At 36.8% G+C, this 18,746-nt stretch overlaps 1 protein-coding gene across 1 annotated transcript in view; it reads right to left on the bottom strand.

Annotated features, from left to right (window-relative positions):
- ryr2b (ryanodine receptor 2b (cardiac)) overlaps window positions 1-18,746 on the bottom strand; it is a 61,066-nt gene that overhangs the window by 1,605 nt on the left and 40,715 nt on the right. The window contains exons 66-100 of the mRNA XM_081347823.1: window positions 18,368-18,664; window positions 17,933-18,173; window positions 17,754-17,841; window positions 17,004-17,096; window positions 16,542-16,712; window positions 16,400-16,450; window positions 16,216-16,296; window positions 15,848-15,960; window positions 15,541-15,637; window positions 13,960-14,069; window positions 13,409-13,460; window positions 13,268-13,318; window positions 12,945-13,044; window positions 12,092-12,171; window positions 11,874-11,950; window positions 11,538-11,611; window positions 11,325-11,405; window positions 10,032-10,120; window positions 9,646-9,774; window positions 9,286-9,390; window positions 9,098-9,179; window positions 7,691-8,220; window positions 6,898-7,599; window positions 6,528-6,592; window positions 5,772-5,907; window positions 5,586-5,672; window positions 5,186-5,374; window positions 4,598-4,728; window positions 4,384-4,426; window positions 3,247-3,383; window positions 2,976-3,042; window positions 2,728-2,874; window positions 1,797-1,931; window positions 633-789; window positions 229-293 (exon numbers count right to left, since the gene is read on the bottom strand). Coding sequence (XP_081203949.1) covers window positions 229-293; window positions 633-789; window positions 1,797-1,931; window positions 2,728-2,874; window positions 2,976-3,042; window positions 3,247-3,383; window positions 4,384-4,426; window positions 4,598-4,728; window positions 5,186-5,374; window positions 5,586-5,672; window positions 5,772-5,907; window positions 6,528-6,592; window positions 6,898-7,599; window positions 7,691-8,220; window positions 9,098-9,179; window positions 9,286-9,390; window positions 9,646-9,774; window positions 10,032-10,120; window positions 11,325-11,405; window positions 11,538-11,611; window positions 11,874-11,950; window positions 12,092-12,171; window positions 12,945-13,044; window positions 13,268-13,318; window positions 13,409-13,460; window positions 13,960-14,069; window positions 15,541-15,637; window positions 15,848-15,960; window positions 16,216-16,296; window positions 16,400-16,450; window positions 16,542-16,712; window positions 17,004-17,096; window positions 17,754-17,841; window positions 17,933-18,173; window positions 18,368-18,664 — 4,853 coding nt within the window. The remainder of the gene's footprint in view (window positions 1-228; window positions 294-632; window positions 790-1,796; window positions 1,932-2,727; window positions 2,875-2,975; window positions 3,043-3,246; window positions 3,384-4,383; window positions 4,427-4,597; window positions 4,729-5,185; window positions 5,375-5,585; window positions 5,673-5,771; window positions 5,908-6,527; window positions 6,593-6,897; window positions 7,600-7,690; window positions 8,221-9,097; window positions 9,180-9,285; window positions 9,391-9,645; window positions 9,775-10,031; window positions 10,121-11,324; window positions 11,406-11,537; window positions 11,612-11,873; window positions 11,951-12,091; window positions 12,172-12,944; window positions 13,045-13,267; window positions 13,319-13,408; window positions 13,461-13,959; window positions 14,070-15,540; window positions 15,638-15,847; window positions 15,961-16,215; window positions 16,297-16,399; window positions 16,451-16,541; window positions 16,713-17,003; window positions 17,097-17,753; window positions 17,842-17,932; window positions 18,174-18,367; window positions 18,665-18,746) is intronic.

The raw sequence follows: 18,746 nt of genomic DNA, 5'->3' as shown, positions 1-18,746 counted from the left end.
TCTAATCCAAAGACCATCTGGCAGAGATTAATGACATTTACTAACAGAGAAATAAAATATTAACTCACAAGTGCAATGTAGCTCTGATTTATAACTAAGGAAATGTTTGGGTTTCGATAAATTAATTCAGTGTGTTAATTGGAACACAAGACCACAGGCAACATAAATTTGATTCAGGATGTAGCAGGGTGATAAAATAGTCAAATCTGAAGTTGAATGAAAACTCACCTCCATGTCCTCTTTAACCTGCTCCTGCTGGTCTCTCAACTCGCCAAATGCATCAATGATAAGACCTTTCAAACGATATGATAACAGAGCAATTCACCAGTCAGAAACACAATTAAGTTGCCAAATGCCAAACATTTGAATCATGAGTATTATTTGACCCCACGCATCAGACACACTTCTAGCATCACACAGTCCTCAGATCTCTTCCCATAAACCCCTCTCAGCATGTGAGTGTGAGATCTTTTAATGAAGCTCTCCAGCGCTACTCTGCATGACTCAAGTTAGGGGACAAACTAAATAATAATAAAAAAAACTTCGGCTTATTGTCCTTTTTGAAATTCGGTGCACATTTCAGTTTTTTACCCTTTCACTAAAATGACTCTCACAATCTCTCTATCACTCACCCTGAATGATGGCAAGGAGGATGACGATGACGAAGAAGAAGAAGGTGATGTCAAAGATTACACGATAGAACTCAAACTCGTCACCGGCCGGGTCTTCGATTTCATCTCCAATCCCTCCTCCGGCTCGCACGCCAACGTACATGTGGAACATGTAACACTAAGCACACATAAAGATTTTTTTTTTTTTTACTTTATTCATGCACCAAAACAGTAATACATTTGTTTTATATAACCATTTTCCACCACTTCTCTGATTTAAACAAGGTGTTTTAACCTTGTTTTAACCTTATAGGTTAATGTATAGGTTATATCTATGTATGCATGTATGCATGTGTGTGTGTGTGTGTGTATATGTATATTATATATATACAGTATATATATATATGTGTGTGTGTGTGTGTGTGTGTGTGTATGCATGTATGTATATATATATATATATTTAAATTTATATATATGTATATGTATATATAACCTATATGTATTATGTCAACGGATTCTGCTATGAATGGCTAACATTTTCACATGTGAAATGAGTGAAAACACCCCTGCTAGGCTGCTGAATACTGAATAGGAACTATTTTTTATCCATTAAGGATGCATTAAATTAAGATTTTAATTAAGTGATCAAAATTCCTGAGAATTTAGTGAGAACAATTCCTGAGAACAATTAAACAGAAAAACTGTTTTCAACATTGATAGTAAGAAATTATTCTTCAGCACCAAATCAGCACACGTACTAGAATGATTTCTGAAGAATCATGTGATACTGAAGACTGGATTATGATGCTGAAAATTCAGCTTTGCCATCACAGGAATGAATTACATTTTAAAAAAGAAAAACTTTGTTTTAAATTGTAATAATATTTCACAGTACGACTGATATTACTGTTCCCTTTCGAATGGGAACTCGCACTGTGGCTGAACAAGACGCTATGGCGTTCCCCTTCCCAGGGAACCTGTGTTATATTTGTAACCAGAGATGTTTTTTTTTTGTCAAATAAATGAAGTCTTGGTGAGCATAAGAGACTTCTTGCAAAAACATAAAAATGTCTTACCAACCCCAAACATTTGCACGGTAGTTGATATTAATGCTCTCATGTTTTTGACATCAAACTCATGACTATTTCTAAACCTAAGAGATAAATAGAAAGAGGGGCAACTCACTGTGAGCATATCATCACATTTCATGTCCACTGGTTCACCGTCCTCGCTCTTGTTGTAAAACTTGCGGAAGAAGTTAAAGGCAACCACGGTGTAGAGATACACGACCACGGCCAACAGTCCCACTGTCAAAACCAGCTGAGAAACAGACAACAGCCTTTCATCTCATCTTCGCTGATATACAGTGACCCAAAAAGAGGACCGTGTCACACTTAAAAATGCACAAATCTTACTGCATTAGATGACAACAAGAAAATAAGAAACCACCTGGCAGTGATTTTAAAGAGAGACGGCACAATAAAAGTTTGAGGTCAGTATGATTTTTTTCAATTAATAAAATTACAACTTTTATTCAGCAAAGAGGCATTAAAATGATCAAAAGTGACAATAAAGGCATTTATAATCTACAAAAAAATTATATTTCAAATAAATGCTGTTCTTTTGAACATTATATTCAATTATACAAGGAATCCTGAAAAACAATCACTGTTTCAACAAAAATATAAAGCAGCACAACTGTTTTCAACATTGATGAAAATAAGAAATGTTTCTAGAGCATCAAATCAGCTTTTTAGAATGATTTCTGTAGGCTCATGTGACACTGAAAACTGAAAATTCAGCTTTGGCATAACAGGAATAAATTACATTTTAAAATATATTAAAATAGTTAACAGTTATTTAAAACCAGTATATAAACTTACAATATAAAAAAATAAATAAAACATGGCCAGTTATGTCTAGTATATATTTTTATTTGTTATATACTATAATGACATTCATATTTTTTTAATAATGACTTGAGGGTCTAAACACATTTTGGGGCCACTGTAAATTCACTCACTCACACTCTCTCTCTCTCTCACACACACACACACGCGCACACACACACACACGCACACACGCGCACACACACACACACACACACACGTAGTACCTGTTTGCCATTATGTGTAACAGACGATAGTATGGTGCGCAGTGTTTTGAAGCCCATGGCGATGTCTAGCAGGTGCGCAGCGAAGAAAAAATTGTTATAGTGACCCAGAACTGACACAAACATATACCAGGCCAGGTAAAGGAAGGACTGAAAGAAAGCAAAACACAATTTCATGTTAGATTTCACTCACTGATTGCCAATTCCTTCTGTTATAACACTTTGAGTGTTCAAAGAGTCAGGAATCTTACATTGTCAGTGAAAACAACTCCCAGCTTCCAAATCTGGTATTTCAAATCAACGGTGTTTAATCTGAAACTGAAAACATGAGAATGATTTATTTGATTTATTTTAAGCCTATCGCATTGAACACTGCTGCCATCAACTGGCACAAAGTGATGGCAGTACATCCTTTTTTCATTGCCAGTCTGAAGATGAGCTTATTGGGCGATTTCCCTGAACAGAAGCTGGTTTGGTTGGTGAAATTATTATACTAAATGAAAGCAGAGGGATGTAACTCACAGGGCAGTAATGGCACCCTTTTGTAAGGGTCTCTTCCTCTCATGAGCCTCTGAGCTGAAGTCCAGAGCAGCTTTATCCAAACCTAGAAGCTCGCTGACGCGTGCTGATCCATACAACTCTCCATATTTCGCCATCACCTGCAGCACGGAAAGCAATAACAGAATGAATCAAAAACAGAAAAACAGTTTGAACCTGCAGCTCAAATAACACAGCTTACTGTACCACATCAAGGGATTGGATCATTATTACTGGTGCTGAACCGAAGTATTATATTTGGCACGTAATTCATCCAACACGGTTCATGCTGCAGACACGAATGATATCTCAAACCATGAGTCTTATTGTGGAGAGGTCTGCTGTTGCTTTTCTAAGCCACCGGCCTTACGATTTCCACATGGCAGATGATAAAAAAGAAAGCATCCCATAGAATGACACTGAAAGAGGGAATTAAGCCTGAAAATCATAGAGAAGGGTGGGCCAGTAAATAATCACCTAGAAACCACTCGGAACACCCTAGCAACTGCATAACAATGGCCTCACAACACCCTACCATCATGACAGTGAGGTGACGTCATTTTTTTTCTTTCAGAAAACGTAGAAATCTCTTAAAATACCACAGGCACAAATGTAAAAATTAAAAGAAAATCTAGTTATTATTAAAAATCTAGCTATTATTATTATTAGTGTCACAGATGTTAGTCACAGATGAGTCACAGATGTTAGAGCTTTGAGATAATTTCACACTATGAAATGGTTTTGAAAGTACATTTTAGAACTGACATGTCAGTTTTAGACATTCAAGTTTTTAGAGTTGATGTAATTGAAAATACCATGACACAGAAAAAAGAAAGAAAAATGTAAGATATCAGTAGCTTTTTTTAAAAATGCCTCAGAAAAAACATTACTGGTGTGCATCTTGAGACAAAACAATGGCACAGACATATTTTAAGAAATGTCAGTGTAAGTTGCTTTCAGTTAAAACAGCCCAAACATGTATTTAAGTCTGGGACTAGCTTAAGCCTTGTCTGTGAAACCAGGGGTATGTCACAATGTTAGAGCTGTGAGATACTTTCTATGATGTTCTTAAATGTTTTTGAAAGTAACTTTTAGAAAACATATTTCATTTGTTTATCTTACCTTCCTTTTTACAAATTTATCCCAATAATTGCTTGGGTATGATCTGAAAAACAGCAAAGAAACACGAAAATATTCCTAAAGAGGTGCAACATTTGTACTGTGTAGTAGTGATAATTCGTCAATCAATGCTAAATTTTGAAATTCATATAGAAGGTCAGCCATTGTTTCATTGCTTATAATATGAGCCTTTATAAGGCAGTTATGCAACTCTTACGGTGTATTGATGACCATTCTGTCCCACTGGCCTTTAATGTCATCTTCAGAAGGTTGCTCAGTGATGTAGAGTCCGTCAAACTCCAGTTTACGAGCCAGCTCCTTCTCTCGCTTAAAAATTACTAAAGGAACCTGTCAGGGGTCAAATGATGAAAAAGGTAGTTTTATTCACCGGAGACCATAGAAAAAAAAACAGTGATTAAACATGGAAATTAATACACATTTTTGTATTTGAAATAATAAAAACAAAGGAAGAATTATAATCCGAAATGAATATGAAATAATTCTGATTCAGATTTCTAGGTCACTAATCTTTGTACAGACGGTCAGATGTTCTTGCTTCCATTGAAGCACAAGATGCTCTTTAGATCATCTCAAATTCTGCTGGAGAACATGATGATCAGGTTCATGCAGCTCAAGTGCAAAATAAGGTGAAAAATAAAAATATTTTCAATACTGGTTTTAGACTTGTGAACCCACTGTATATCTGAGAGCTTTAACAAAAGACAGAAGACAGACATTTATTTACAATATCAAAGACATACGTTTAGTTTCACCATAAGAAATAGAGTGGGTTACTTGCACAGACCTTCAGACAGTAGTAGCCGATGATACAGCAGAGTGAGATGAGTGTGTGCAAGACAGCCAGGATGCGAAGAATCATTTTCATGTAGCCACTGTTCTCTTCTAGTTCTAAATAACATTCCTGTGACCCCTTGGGTCTGTCGTCACAAAGAGCGATCTCCATATTTTCATCATCACCAATGTTCGATGAAACCTTAATAAAAAATGTATTTATATTATTGTTTTTGGTCAAATTTAGGTGTCAAAAACATGTCTGGAAATAAGCAGGTTTGAACTGTTCTAGATGGTCTCCCAACCAGGGCAAGCTGGTATTCAGTTATTTGAGTGGCATAAAAACATAAAAACAGGCCAGCCTAACATCAGCCTATTAAAGCTGATGTTTTAGCAGGGAAATCAATACTCGCCTTGTAGAACAGAAGAATAAAATTGATGGCAAAAGTGAGGAACAGAGCCAACAATCTCATGTTGTAGAAATTTCTTGCAAAACAGTTCTGCAGAGAAAAAACATTAGTAACTACAGGTCTACTGTTAGTACAATATGCTTGTATTGTGCAGCTGGAAAACAACAGAGACAGAGAAAGAAACATTACCAGCAGTTTGGTCTTCTGAGAGCAGATCATAATCCAAACAGCTGATACCTGGATTTCACCTTTGTCTGGTTTTGAAGAGCTGAGCTTTCTAAGTCTTCTTTTAGACTTCTTTTCGCCTTTGTTTTTATCCTCATCACTGCAAAATGAAATGCAATATCTTAGGCTTGTTTCACTTTGCACTCACAAGCAGCACACAATTATTTAGATGGCAATATTAACAGGTAACTGCAATTTAATGCCTGCATAAGCAGTGTAAAAGTTTTTGTGCAGAACCTATTTTTGCAGAGGAAGAGTGCATTATATTCACCTATTTGCATCTACAGTACAGTATGTGCTTTCTTAAACTATATCTTGCAATATATAGTGTTTAAAAAAACAACAAAAAAACAACATCAAATAATGAGGTGAACTACTCACACACTATGGTTGAGTATTGTCACTGTAATGTCTAGTTTCTGTCTTGTTTAGTTTTCAGTCTTTGTTTAATACACTGATCGGTCTCCGCAGCGCAGCTTCAAGTCGAACACACATCTTGTCACCATTTTCCCAAGTTCTAGTCATTCATTCATTGTTATATGTAAATTATATAGATTCTATAGGGCAGTGTTTCAAACTGATTCAAAAATGCTCATGATGAGACTCGGGTCACGGTGCATGTTTTTGATCCAAAAAGTCTTCTCCAATTAATATATTATATTTAAGCAAATGTCAAAACTGTTTTCGGAGTTTTATCTTTCCCCAATCTGAAGCACTTACAAAGCTTTCTCAGTCTCTGAGTCCTCCTCCTCTTGCACCTCATGAAAATCCTCACAGATTTCAACCTGTTAACAAAGCAGACATACAGTAAATGACCATAAATGGAAACAGGACACGTACTAAAGGGACTCAAATGATCACTGTTTGGACATAAATGCTCAAAGTGGACACAAATGTCAATTTAGTGAACACCATAGTCCATTTAGTGGACACAAAACTTAAAAAAAAGCCAAAAACGTCCACTGTAGTGGCAAACATTTTTTTCAAAATTAACTAAATGTATAGTAACTAGTACCATGAGTAGAAGAAATACAATCAAATTCAACATGTTTGACAGTAAGTTGACACTGGTATACTCTAGACTATTGACCTGACATTTGGAGGTGTTTAGAAATTCATCCAGACTGGAATGTTGGTCTCCACTCGACAATGTGTACTTTCCTCCCTCCTTCTTCAGACACAAGCCGAAAATATCTGTGAGGAGCTGGGGGTCCCTGGACACTGCAGACAGATCTAGACTCATGCCTCTAAGATTACCGCGAGACGAAAACGGACGTGTATGGCACGCGTTATTCTCTCTGACCGCTCCTTCTCTGACCCCTATGACCTCAACCATGGTAGGATCCCGAAGGTCACCTAAAAGGTCAGCCAGGTTCATCTCTTTAGCCACATCAATAATCCATCCGCTCAAGAAGATGTGGTAAAGCAGATAAAGGCAAAACCAAACCAGACCTAAAAAGGCATGAGTGATAAACAGCAGAATGTTTTGAAAGAAAGAGAAGATCGCTGAGATAATATTCCTAATGGTTATCCTCTTTATGCGTTTTCTGATGTTCCTTATGGAGAAACATCTTGAGTCTTCTACAAGGTTTTCATTCGTCTCTACCTTGTCTTTCTCCTCATTGTCATCCTTTGCTTTCAGTTCCTCTCCACTCTCTGAACCAGATATTTGTGCAGCAAGCTGCATTTCAAAGATTGTGTCTTCACAAAAGTTGACAAACAGCTCCATCTTTTCCTTTTCTCCACCCTTATTCACAACATCGAAGATGAACTGCCGTTTGCTCTCCTTAACCTGAATCATTGAGAACATGCAATTACAAAGATTTGTATAAGAAACACATAAGTAGACTACAAAAGAACACTAGCAAATTAATGTTTAATACCTGTGGTTTCTCCCACTGAGTGCGGCTGGACTCACTAATCTCAAAGTAGACTCTTTCGATCCGCTTCCCACTGCCCAGGATTTCGATCCTTCCCAGATGAGGATGGAAACACTTAAGAACGCTGTCCGCCAACTCCAGAAAATTCTGCAAGCGGGCATCATTGGGCATGTGCTCGGACAGATTGGTCAGAAGAACCGCCATGTTGAAGCCAATCTCTTTGGCTGGTTCATGAAAACGTGTCACAAAGTGCGGGTAATCCAACAAATCGCTTTTCGCCGTTTCTGCGCAGGATAACAGAAATTCAGTCTCTGATTTAGAGTAGCGCTTGAACCCTTCCATGGCTCTTTGGAAGTCCTTCTTGGAAATGAGTCCTCTGCCATCTGGGTCGTATTCGTGAAAGGCTTCAGATGATGTAAGGTCTTTGAGTTTGAGGAACATATCAAAGAATTTGAGGATCATCTCCACATTGCTGGACGATTCTACCAACATGTCTACCATCTGTTTGCCAATGGTCCCATTCACCACGTTTCCTATAAACACAAAGGAGCATTCATGTGCCTAAAATGTCAGTAGGACACATAGGGCTCTTTCAAACTACAGGTTCATTTGGTTGGGAAAAAAAGTGGGTTTTCAAAGTCATGTGGTTCATATGGACGGTGATGCGGTTTCAAAGTTGGTATAAACAAGCGCAAGTGCTGCTCTGTAAAGATTTCAACCCAGACTCATTGGAAAAATGTGACAGACTCAACTGCAAAATTATATTATGTTGCTTTTTGCAGGTTTCGCAACACTTGTGATTACTCAGAGTGAAAACAAATAAAATGTCCTGTGAGTGGTGGTAAAAATGCATTTTGTTTTATCCGAAACACATGAACATGAATCTGTTTTATGTTGGTTTTTTGTTCATATTACAAATGTAAATCAAAGACACTGCATAGTCCTCACATGAATTAAATATACATTGATTCATAATAAAGCTGCAAAAGTTTTTCAGTCAAGAGAAGTGAGAGATTTTCTCTTTATCTTTTGTTGTCTGACAGACAGTAGCAGGTATACTGTATAAGGCTGATGTCACTTTAAAAGACCTAATGCATGTATCCTATTTCTCCGAATCCGATTTCTTTCCCAACTGTTTACGTTCACTTAAGACGTAACCGACTGTGTTTACATGAATACTCGCCAAGAAGGTTTTACAAAAATTTAGGTAGAGGCCAATGTTTAAATATTTGATGGCAAATCCAAATTAACAAAAAAGGGCCAAACAATCCAACCAAATGTGAAAGCAAGCTTAGTACATTAATATTATTGTACAAAAATGTATTGGATAATCAAACATGTCAAACTTATGACAAGCAGAAGAGGAAGTGCATGGAAAAGCATTGAGAAGACCTTCAACATTTCTCCTACCTTCAAGCATGGAAAGCAGCATTACCACCATGTCTTTTTGTAAGTCCATCAAAGCCTTCAGCAGCTCTATTTGGCTGGAATCCTGCAGACATAAAACAATATTTTTTTATCTTTAGTTTTGTAAATTTGTACTTTGCAATAAAAAATGTGCACATTTAAAGTAATTTGTCTATGGTCTAGACTCTAACCTGAGAAAGCTTCATCTGCATATGGGCGAACACATGGAGGAAGCCAACAACAGCATCCCACAGACGACTGTGGGCCAAACTCTGCTGATTACCTGTACATGGACCCTAAAATAGATAATTAAAAGATTAATTAAATGAGTTGCTTCACAATATTGAAACATCTGTGTGAACAAAGGAAGATATGGGCATAGTGTGAGGCATTTATTTGAAATGGAATATTAAAAAGGAAGGAATAATGTAAAATCTAATAACACACAGTTATCAAAAGATTTCTCAGTATCTCTGCATTTTGACCAAGCAGATTTACAGTTTTTCATACAAGCCCCATATCTTCTGAACCATTTGTTTGTGTGCATTTACCTGAATGTATTCAGTGAGCGTGTTGAACACCTGCTTGGCCACGCTGATGGCTTTGGAGAAGTTGTGCTGACCACGCTCATCAATCACATCCTTCCCTGAATAATACCAGTAGAAATCGCTGATGGACTCCTGCAGATAGGAGGCCATCAATCATTCTCAGTATCAGACAAATGAAATGGAGGTGGCCTGTCAGCGGCAAATGGTTTATGGAAACATTATTTGGCTACAAGCTCTGTCTCACTGTTTTGGGCCCTTCTTTATTCCGTGCTGAAACAGCAGCAGCAAACAAGCATTTTTCTTGTCTTTCTTCATGTATATTACAGACAGGTGAAATGAAAAATGTAAGAAACTTGTGTTTAGGGTTGAGTCATCAGTCATGGGCTTGCCTGGACCCTAAGCAGATAATCCACAGTGAAGATGATGATGTTGACCGTTGTGTTGTTTCCAGTTTGAGTCCTCAGGTAATTCTGGAAATCTGTAGGGGAAATTTCAGTCAGATACCTCTAGTAAAAACAGAACAAAACATTGATGCTGTATAAGATTAATATGTGCAAATTCAAATTGTCAGTAGATTTTATTACATTAGATTAGTACATTAATCAGAGAGAATAATCTCATGCTTTATGTGCATTTTTAACACCATCAACTTCATATTCAGAATGTGCAGATTGTTGTGGATTCAGCTCCTTTTTGATGAAAAACAAAACAACATGAATTAGCTCATTGCTAGCATGTTTTGGCACGTTGTTAGCATGATTTTTTTCTTGCTAGCATGAATTAGCATGTTCCTAGCATGTCCTAAGCTAGTTGCTTGGCTTTGCTAGTGATAGACACTTGGTGGATGAAGCTTAAATACTCTATTATAATTATTGTATAAAAGTTTTGACACCCTCAATTAAAGTCTATGGGATTTTTTTCAGTTTTGATCGTTTGTTTAACGAAGTCTGATCAGTTCAATCCCGAGTCAGAACAGTCTGAAGGTCTGTCCCGAGTTTGATGGTAGTGGATTTAAAGCTCAAGGAGGAGATACTGTTTAAATTTAGTCTCAGAAGGAGAAGGATATTAGAAAGATATACAGTACTTAAACATAACAATCCAACGATCCAATCAAGTCCCACGCCATTTTTTCTTGTTCAAGAAGCTGTTTCACTCAGATACACATCATAATAGGGGAAAAAAAAGACCATAGCAACTTCTGTTTCATTCCGATTTTAAAATCCATATGATTTAAAAGCTCTTACATGTTTGAAATTAGTTTTTAAGACTTTTTTTTTTATTATTATGTATGGTATTTACCTGTGATGGTAAAGCTGCATTATCCTTTAGATATTATTCTAATATGCTGATTTGTTCAAGAAACATTTCTTAGTATTATCAATTAGTGTTACAAAAAATATTTGAAATAGAAAACTTTTGTAAAATTATAAATATCTTTTTTACTACTTTATTAATTTAGCTGAATGAAATTATTTCCTTTCAAAAGAAATTGAACACAACTTTTCAACAATAATGTAATTCTTATACTGCCATTACTCGAGGCAAATTGTGATATGCTGGACCATTGTTTACACTCTTCAGGGAAATTAATATGCTAAATGGCTTATTCACTTTCTGACTTTGGCAACCGAAGGTACAAAAGTACCTTGCACTATTAAAAATAAAAAAAAGTTTGTTCTAACCAGTATTATGGCCTTCACAAAGAAGCTGCAGGAATCTGAAAAGATCACAAGTCAGCTGTTCATCTGCCATTACTCTGTCGCCTGAGAAAGAGAGAGGGGAGGTGAAAGCAAAATGCAATACAGGCAAATCAATGTCAATAAAAACAAAATTCTGCCTTTTCTGACAGATGCATTCCTAAAAGAAGCACTTTGTTGTGAATGTCAGTGATGTACCTGAATTGTCCTCAGCACCCACTCCTAAACCCTCCGCTTTGATCTGCCTCTCAAATGCGTTCAAATCCAGCACGCTGTGACACGCCGAGTCATAACACCAACATCAAACACACAATGCTCTTATTTTATTTATAATACAAACTAACACAAAGACTCAACAGACACTTCCAATTACAGCAATTGAACAGATTGTAAGGAATAAAAGTTATGTAAAAGGATGTTCCTCTCTCTTGAGAGGAATGAGTGAACAAAGCACTTCTCCACTTTTAGGTGGTTTGAGCAACTGCTTTCTGTCAGGGAAATGTCTCATAATGCATTAGCAAAAAGCAGCCGAACCTGCAAGACTGCATTAGGCCGGCTAGACTGTGAAAGAAGCCAACATCTCTCTTCTGTCGCAGGTAATCCAGCATTTTCTAGGAAGAATTGAACAACAGAGAGAATGAACATGAAGAATTTGTTATATAAAAGTTGGTTTTGGTGTTAAATGTCAAAACTTTGGGGTTTTATGTTATCGTCCAATCATCTGTAATCCAGCCTGACCTTTTCAAACCTACCTGCTGGACAGACGTGTTTCCTCCATTCAGGATTGCAATGCCCAGCTTTAATGTGGCTGCTACCATAGGCCCCATATCACCTGGTTCAAATATCACATCCAACTTAACAGCGCTGACAATAATAAAAGTCACAGCCAGCTGGCTCAAGATATGAATGGTGACCTGTATCTTAGACCAGGGGTTTTCAATCTTTTTGATGCCAAGGAGCCCATAAATATGATGCGAGGAACCCTTTTTCTAACATTTTATGGAAGTGAGGGCAAATACATTTATATTGTCACAAAAGATTTCCATTTCAAATAAATGCTCTTTTTAACATCAAACAATCCTGAGAAAACTTTTTTCAAATTGATAAGAAATGTTTCTTGAGTGCAAAATCGGCACAGAATGATTAGAATGATTTCTGAAGGATCATGTGACACTGAAACTGGAGTAATGGCAGCAGAAAATGTAACTTTACCACCTCAGGAATAAAATATATTATAATAGAAAACAATTTTAAACTTTAATGATGTTTTAAAATATTACTGTTCTTAATGCATTCTCTACAAAAAAAAAAATCCAGCCTTAGTGAGCATAAGATACTTTTTTCATAAACATCTCACCGACCCTGACCTTTTGAAATGCTTTAGATGTAAGAATTACCGTACTGTTTTAAAAAAAATATATAATATCCAAACATGTTGACTTTGACAGCTCTAAGATTTTTTCTTTTTTGTAAAATCTTTTTTTTTTCTTCTCCTTTTTTCTATGGACCAGCTTGTGGCCCTCTGGGGATCCCCAGACCACAGTTTGAAAACCCCTGCGTTAGACAGGAGGATGATGAAGGAACAGGCTGCATTTTGACTGATACCTCTGCTGGCACTGAGGTTCTGTAAGACCATCTCAGCAGCTCCGCGTTCATGAAGTCGGGCCTGCTGATACAGCAGCCTCTGCTTTTCCATCTCTTTTTCCTAAGACAAATAATTAGTTACTCAATCAATTCACTAAGAAATAAAACATACCAATTGTTTCTCAGTCTATTATTTCTGAAGTCAATCATTGACAGCATAATTAATGAACCCGAGTACTGTACAGTACATAACTATGTCAGCATCCTCTGCTTTTCCAATTTCAGCTCTTTCTTCTAAAATTAAATCGATACCAACACAGACCCTATTTATTTCCATTGCTTACCTCAAATGATTTCAGGCCATCTTCATCCTGGTCTTCCTCAATTTGGCAACTCTGGAAAGAGTTACAGTTCAACTTGAATGCATCATGTTTTGTGGCAAAAATTAAAAACTTTACTCAGAATGTCCTAGCAGTGCTTCTTACCTTGGACATGATGTCAGCATAGCACATGTACAGGTCATCCTCTTCAAGTTTACTGTACATACACACGACAAGAGTGAACCAGATGAGTTAAGATTTGTTCCCTTTATTGTTTTCAGGCATGAGCCAATGCAAAGACCAAAATCATCATTAGATATGAATAGTCTTTCACATATCAAGCAATCTCATAACGCAATGAGAAATAACAGAATTGGGTATAAATATATACTTTTAGTACAAAGCTATATATATTGATAGAAAACAGTTCTAATTAAAAATGCACCGTTTCAACCAATATTTGTGTGCTCTGCATAACATTTGTCCTGATTTGTAAACTTAGCAACTGCCATCAACTGTGAGTGTTAGCCGGATATCTTGTGTGCCTTTTATGAGACAAGTTGGTCAGGATGCTTTCAATGTAGAACATCTTCCAGAGTTTTCGAACAGAGGTGAAATACTTGCTAAAGTTATGTCTAAAATGGTTTTGGTTAGCCTTGATACACACTACAATTATCACACATATACAACATGCACATATACAAACGCATACAAACCTCCTCTCTGTCAAGGCACTTTGACTGAAGAGATTGATAAGCTGATGGAGTGGATCAATGATGTTTCTCTGCTCTGCTCCCTCCTTTAGGATCTCTACATAAGCTGCTTTCTGCTGGGTATAAAATGCTCAGGGTAATATATATATCTGAATATAGTCTGTCATCACACAGTTCGAAGGGAAAGATAACTGGAAAAGGATATTATGATTGAAAAGATCAAGGGTACAAGGTGCAGAGGAAGACTGCCATTGAGATGGATCAATATAATCACAACGACGACAGGATGACTGTAGGATCACATCGGACAAGCACCAAGACTCGAATACGAGTTAATGTAACGTAATGTGATTTATATATTAAAAAGAACATAAAAAGAAATGGACACAAATATGTAGAACAATTACATTAATATTATGATAATAATACAGAATTATGATATTAATACATGATATTAAGATGCTAATCCCCACTCCTACCTCTAAACCTACAATAACCATTTCTTAAAAAACATATGTATAGTTATAAAGAAAAACATACCTACATGTCAACTAGCTCAAATTACAATATTAGTAGACTGTCTGCTTAATATCTGCTAACACTATTGCCATGCTCCCCCAACAGACATTCTACTGACTATAAGTAACTTTGCAAGTACATCTAAACTAAACCTGAACCTTAACACCTGACCTACCCTCCCATACACATAAACTAAACCTGAACCTTAACACCTAACCTACCCTCCCATACAAAAGAAATATATTTGAAATATATTTTCAGAGTATATTTTGGAATATATGCAAATATTTGAAATTGGCCCAATAAATATATTTCACACTTAACATCATATATTTTTGTTATATTTCAGAATATATTTCAATGTATTTGGAATATATGCCACATATATTTTGACACTTTTGGGGACCCATACAGAAAAAAATACATTGAAATATATTCTGAAATATAACAAAAATATATGATGTTAAGTCTGAAATATATTTATTGGGCCAATTTCAAATATTTGCATATATTCCAAAATATACTCTGAAAATATATTTCAAATATATTTCTTTTGTGTATGGGCTAACAGTCTACTAATACTCTGCTGAGAGTTAGCTGACATTTAGTTGCAAAGTTACTTATAGTTAGTAGAATGTCTAAAGTGGACCATCCAAATAAAGTATAACCAAAATCTTTTGTAAAATTACAAATGTATTTACTGCTTCAAAACTGTTTTTATTGTGTGTTTTTTAAGTGTGCTATATAAGGATTAAAACATTGTCAGATTCAATGAGCTCATAAACTCACATTGTGGTAGTTTCAATGTGTTAGCAACATGTTTTTAAAGCACACAATCTCGTTTTAAGTGTGCCAACGTCTAATTTATGTTGCAATACAACATGTGAAAGTCTCTATAAGTAATATTAATAATTGTACTCCTAAATTGAAAACTGCAATTCTAAAAACCCATTACAAAATTCCCAAGGTAACCTGTGGTGAATTAGCCTTCTGGATTGGCGAACACATGAACATCATGACTCAACATCTCAACTGGGAAACACAGCCAATCAGAAACACACTCACAGCCAAATCCTCAATTAGTCTGTCCTCTGGTGAATCATGTTCTGCCTTCAGCCAAACTCTCTCATAACCCTGAAGGAAAAGGTTCACTGCTCTGTGCCTGCAGAAAGAGACAAATCTCACGTTAAAAGCAAGTCATTCATATTGTTTTCAGCCCATTGAAACATAAGGAAAATGACAAAATGTCCTCTTTATCTAGGTTAGTTCAATAACATAGTATTTCTGCAGTTTTTCAGCTTTTATTACTTGGGTAATTCATAATGCAATATAAAGAGTAAACGGACTTGTCGTAACTCTCTTTGCAGCATACCTGGGGAGATTGTACAAAGGAACCATTCTCAAACAAGCAACTACAGCCCGTTTCCTCTGCTTAGACAACATCTTATGCCACACTGCCCTCTTCTTCTTCTGAGGGCGCTCCACCTTACAGAAAACACAACTTTATGTAAATCAATGACTAGAACAGAACCACACAATTAGACACACAAAATAATTAGTCAAAGTTCTCCACTGAACTTCACTTTTTCACGTTTGAATGTATTTGTGGCACAACCTTAAAAGAATAATTCACCCAAAAATTACATTTGATAGACCACAGCAATTCTGACATGCTGGCTTTGCCATTGTGCCATCAATCATCATTCACAATCAGTTGCAGCTATTTATTCCCAGTCTAACCTGATCCAGGTGGAAAAGAACACAAGCGATGCTTAAGATCCTCTCAACAATGAGGGGATCCACTAAGTTTTCACACAGATCCTGGCAAAAAAAGAAAAATTAAACCAAGTGAGGTGAGGAGACTTAAATTATAATTTCATCACAGGACGTTATCAGCACTTTCACAGGTTGCCTGCTGGTTCACCTGTTGCAGGTTGCTTTGAATGAATGCCCGGACCTCATCCTCTGTGTCTCTCTAGAAACAGACGAATGCTTCAGATGTCAAGAAAAAAAGTCAGAGTGATTTTGTAAACATTGTCATTATTGATCAGTATGAATAGGCGTACCTGAGAGAAACGGCTTTTGGCATGGGTGACTAGGTCCTGAACACCATGGCAACATCCATTCAAGGCAACCGAGAGGAGTTTTTTGGGGGCGGCCACAATGAGAGAGGTGTGTGTGGAGTAATGATCACCCTTCCTCTTCACCTTTCTCCTCTCCTGGTTGCACACCCCTCCCTAATGGACAATCATTCAATTTAGATTCATTCAATATTATTGAACAGCATATTTGGGTTGAATAATGACTTGGGCGTTTATTAAAGTCCCTGTTGGGCCTCTAGATTAACAGGGCAAAGATTCATTTCTTTTCAAAGAATTGAGTAAGAAATGAGGACAAATCAAACTTGGTCAGAGGTGAAAAGAACTAGAGAGGAAAACATGTAACATGGTCATTTACAGAGTTAAATGAAGGGAAAAACTGCATCTGTTCACAACAAATAATCCAGTATTAGTGAAATGAAAAGAGACCTTATCCATCCTGCTTTTGCTGCTGTTCACCAGGAATGTCATATTGTTGATTTCATTTTGAACAACAAAATTCTGTTCTTCCCATTTGAAATTCTATAGGGGAAAAGGGGTTTGAAAACAAAGAACAAAGAATGTGATAAATGTATGAAAGGTACAAAAGTGTCAACAAATTAAAATTTTAAAACTATATTAATTTTATATTGTACATTTTTACAGACTGATGATATTAAGGGGACATTCTCAATTTCTGGCTGTACTTTAAAGAGGTATTATCATTTATTTATTTTTCCTTGAGGACAACAAAGATAAACAAGAAATTATAATTTCTTTCTTTTTATATTCATCAATTTCATTTGAATTTAGTGTTCAAATAGGCATTGTTAGGCATGTCAATGTGAATGACCATGTTTTAAGATGTGGCCGTCTTCTGATGGCAGATTTCAGAAAAGGACATTTTTAGGGAGCCTTTCAAGTAAAGGGAGTGAATTAATAAAACCTGGCCACAAATGAATAAATCATGGGAACAAATTCTTAATTCGTGGCCACCATGATATCCAATTTTTCTTTTGCATGTCATGCGCGGGGCAATGTGCACTTTAGCCTCAAAAGATGTTCATTTTTTCAGGACAACTGAACCTAAACTCTTTTGCTTATATACTGTAAAATAAAATTTTATGTTTCATGATATGACCCCTTTAAGAGGAAAATATTACATATTAAATATCATAAACATGGCTGAGAGCTGCTTACATGAGATTTAGACCAAAAAATGAAGACTTCAGCTACGAGGGAGAAAAGCTTCTCAGCATCTGCGTCCGCCTCTCTAAGCCAACTCATTCTGATGAATACCAAACATTAAGCAGATTAACCAATAACCAAGAGTGATTTTCAATAATTGATGATAAATTGCATATTACACTCTTTCTCACCTGTGAAGGTCTACAAATGGAATGAGTAAAGGGTAAAAAGCGTAGATATCTTGGACCAACACGGTAAACCTTTCCTGGATGTCTAACTCCTGTTCAGAAACATCGCCACGCCCCTCTGTTTTCAAATGCTCCTCCTCCAGCAGCACAGACTCCGCCCTCTTCCTTAACTTGTCCATCAGAGGCAGAAAGTGGCTCTTCAAGAGGTGTGGTTCTGCCTTGCTGATGATAGGCTGGCCAAACACTAAAAGAAATGCTCTGTTATTGAATTTGACGTTTATATTTTACTTGTGTGAACTTTCCAATGTAATTTGGACTTGGTCTCAAAGTTTAGATGACTTGTACAGCACTTGTTTTTGTTTCTTCTAAAATAATGTCACATTAAAATCTCAGATGATCATAATCTAGTAATTCACTTCTCTAGTGGTACCAGCTCACCTGCGAGGCGTTTCATCCAAGCACTGTCTGCGGTCCCCAGGTGGGCGTGGATGATGGAGAGGATGTGACCCAGCAGGGCATTAGCGTGCTGGGGTGTGACAGAGGAACAGTGGCCCTCCTGGGATGCCTGGTTACCAGCCTCCCCCCATCTAGACACATAGCTACACAGCAGAGGAAGCGTCACCTCCGTAACCCTTGTTAAAAGGGCACGGCGGGCAGCAGACCCCGTCCCTGCGAGCTCTTCTATCTCTGAGAAAGCCTCCTGCAAATTGGGGAGGAGCCTATAGGCTCTCTCAGCTAGAAAGACCACACCAACATCCATGAGGAAAAACTGAATGCGGCAGCATGAGCATGAGCACAATTTTGTGTTCTACTGAAC

The sequence above is a fragment of the Scardinius erythrophthalmus genome (assembly GCF_964197995.2).
Source record: "Scardinius erythrophthalmus genome assembly, chromosome: 19".
Classification (NCBI taxonomy): domain Eukaryota; kingdom Metazoa; phylum Chordata; class Actinopteri; order Cypriniformes; family Leuciscidae; genus Scardinius; species Scardinius erythrophthalmus.
Note: the sequence above shows the minus strand (reverse complement) of the source record. Positions and strands in the feature narration are given on the sequence as shown.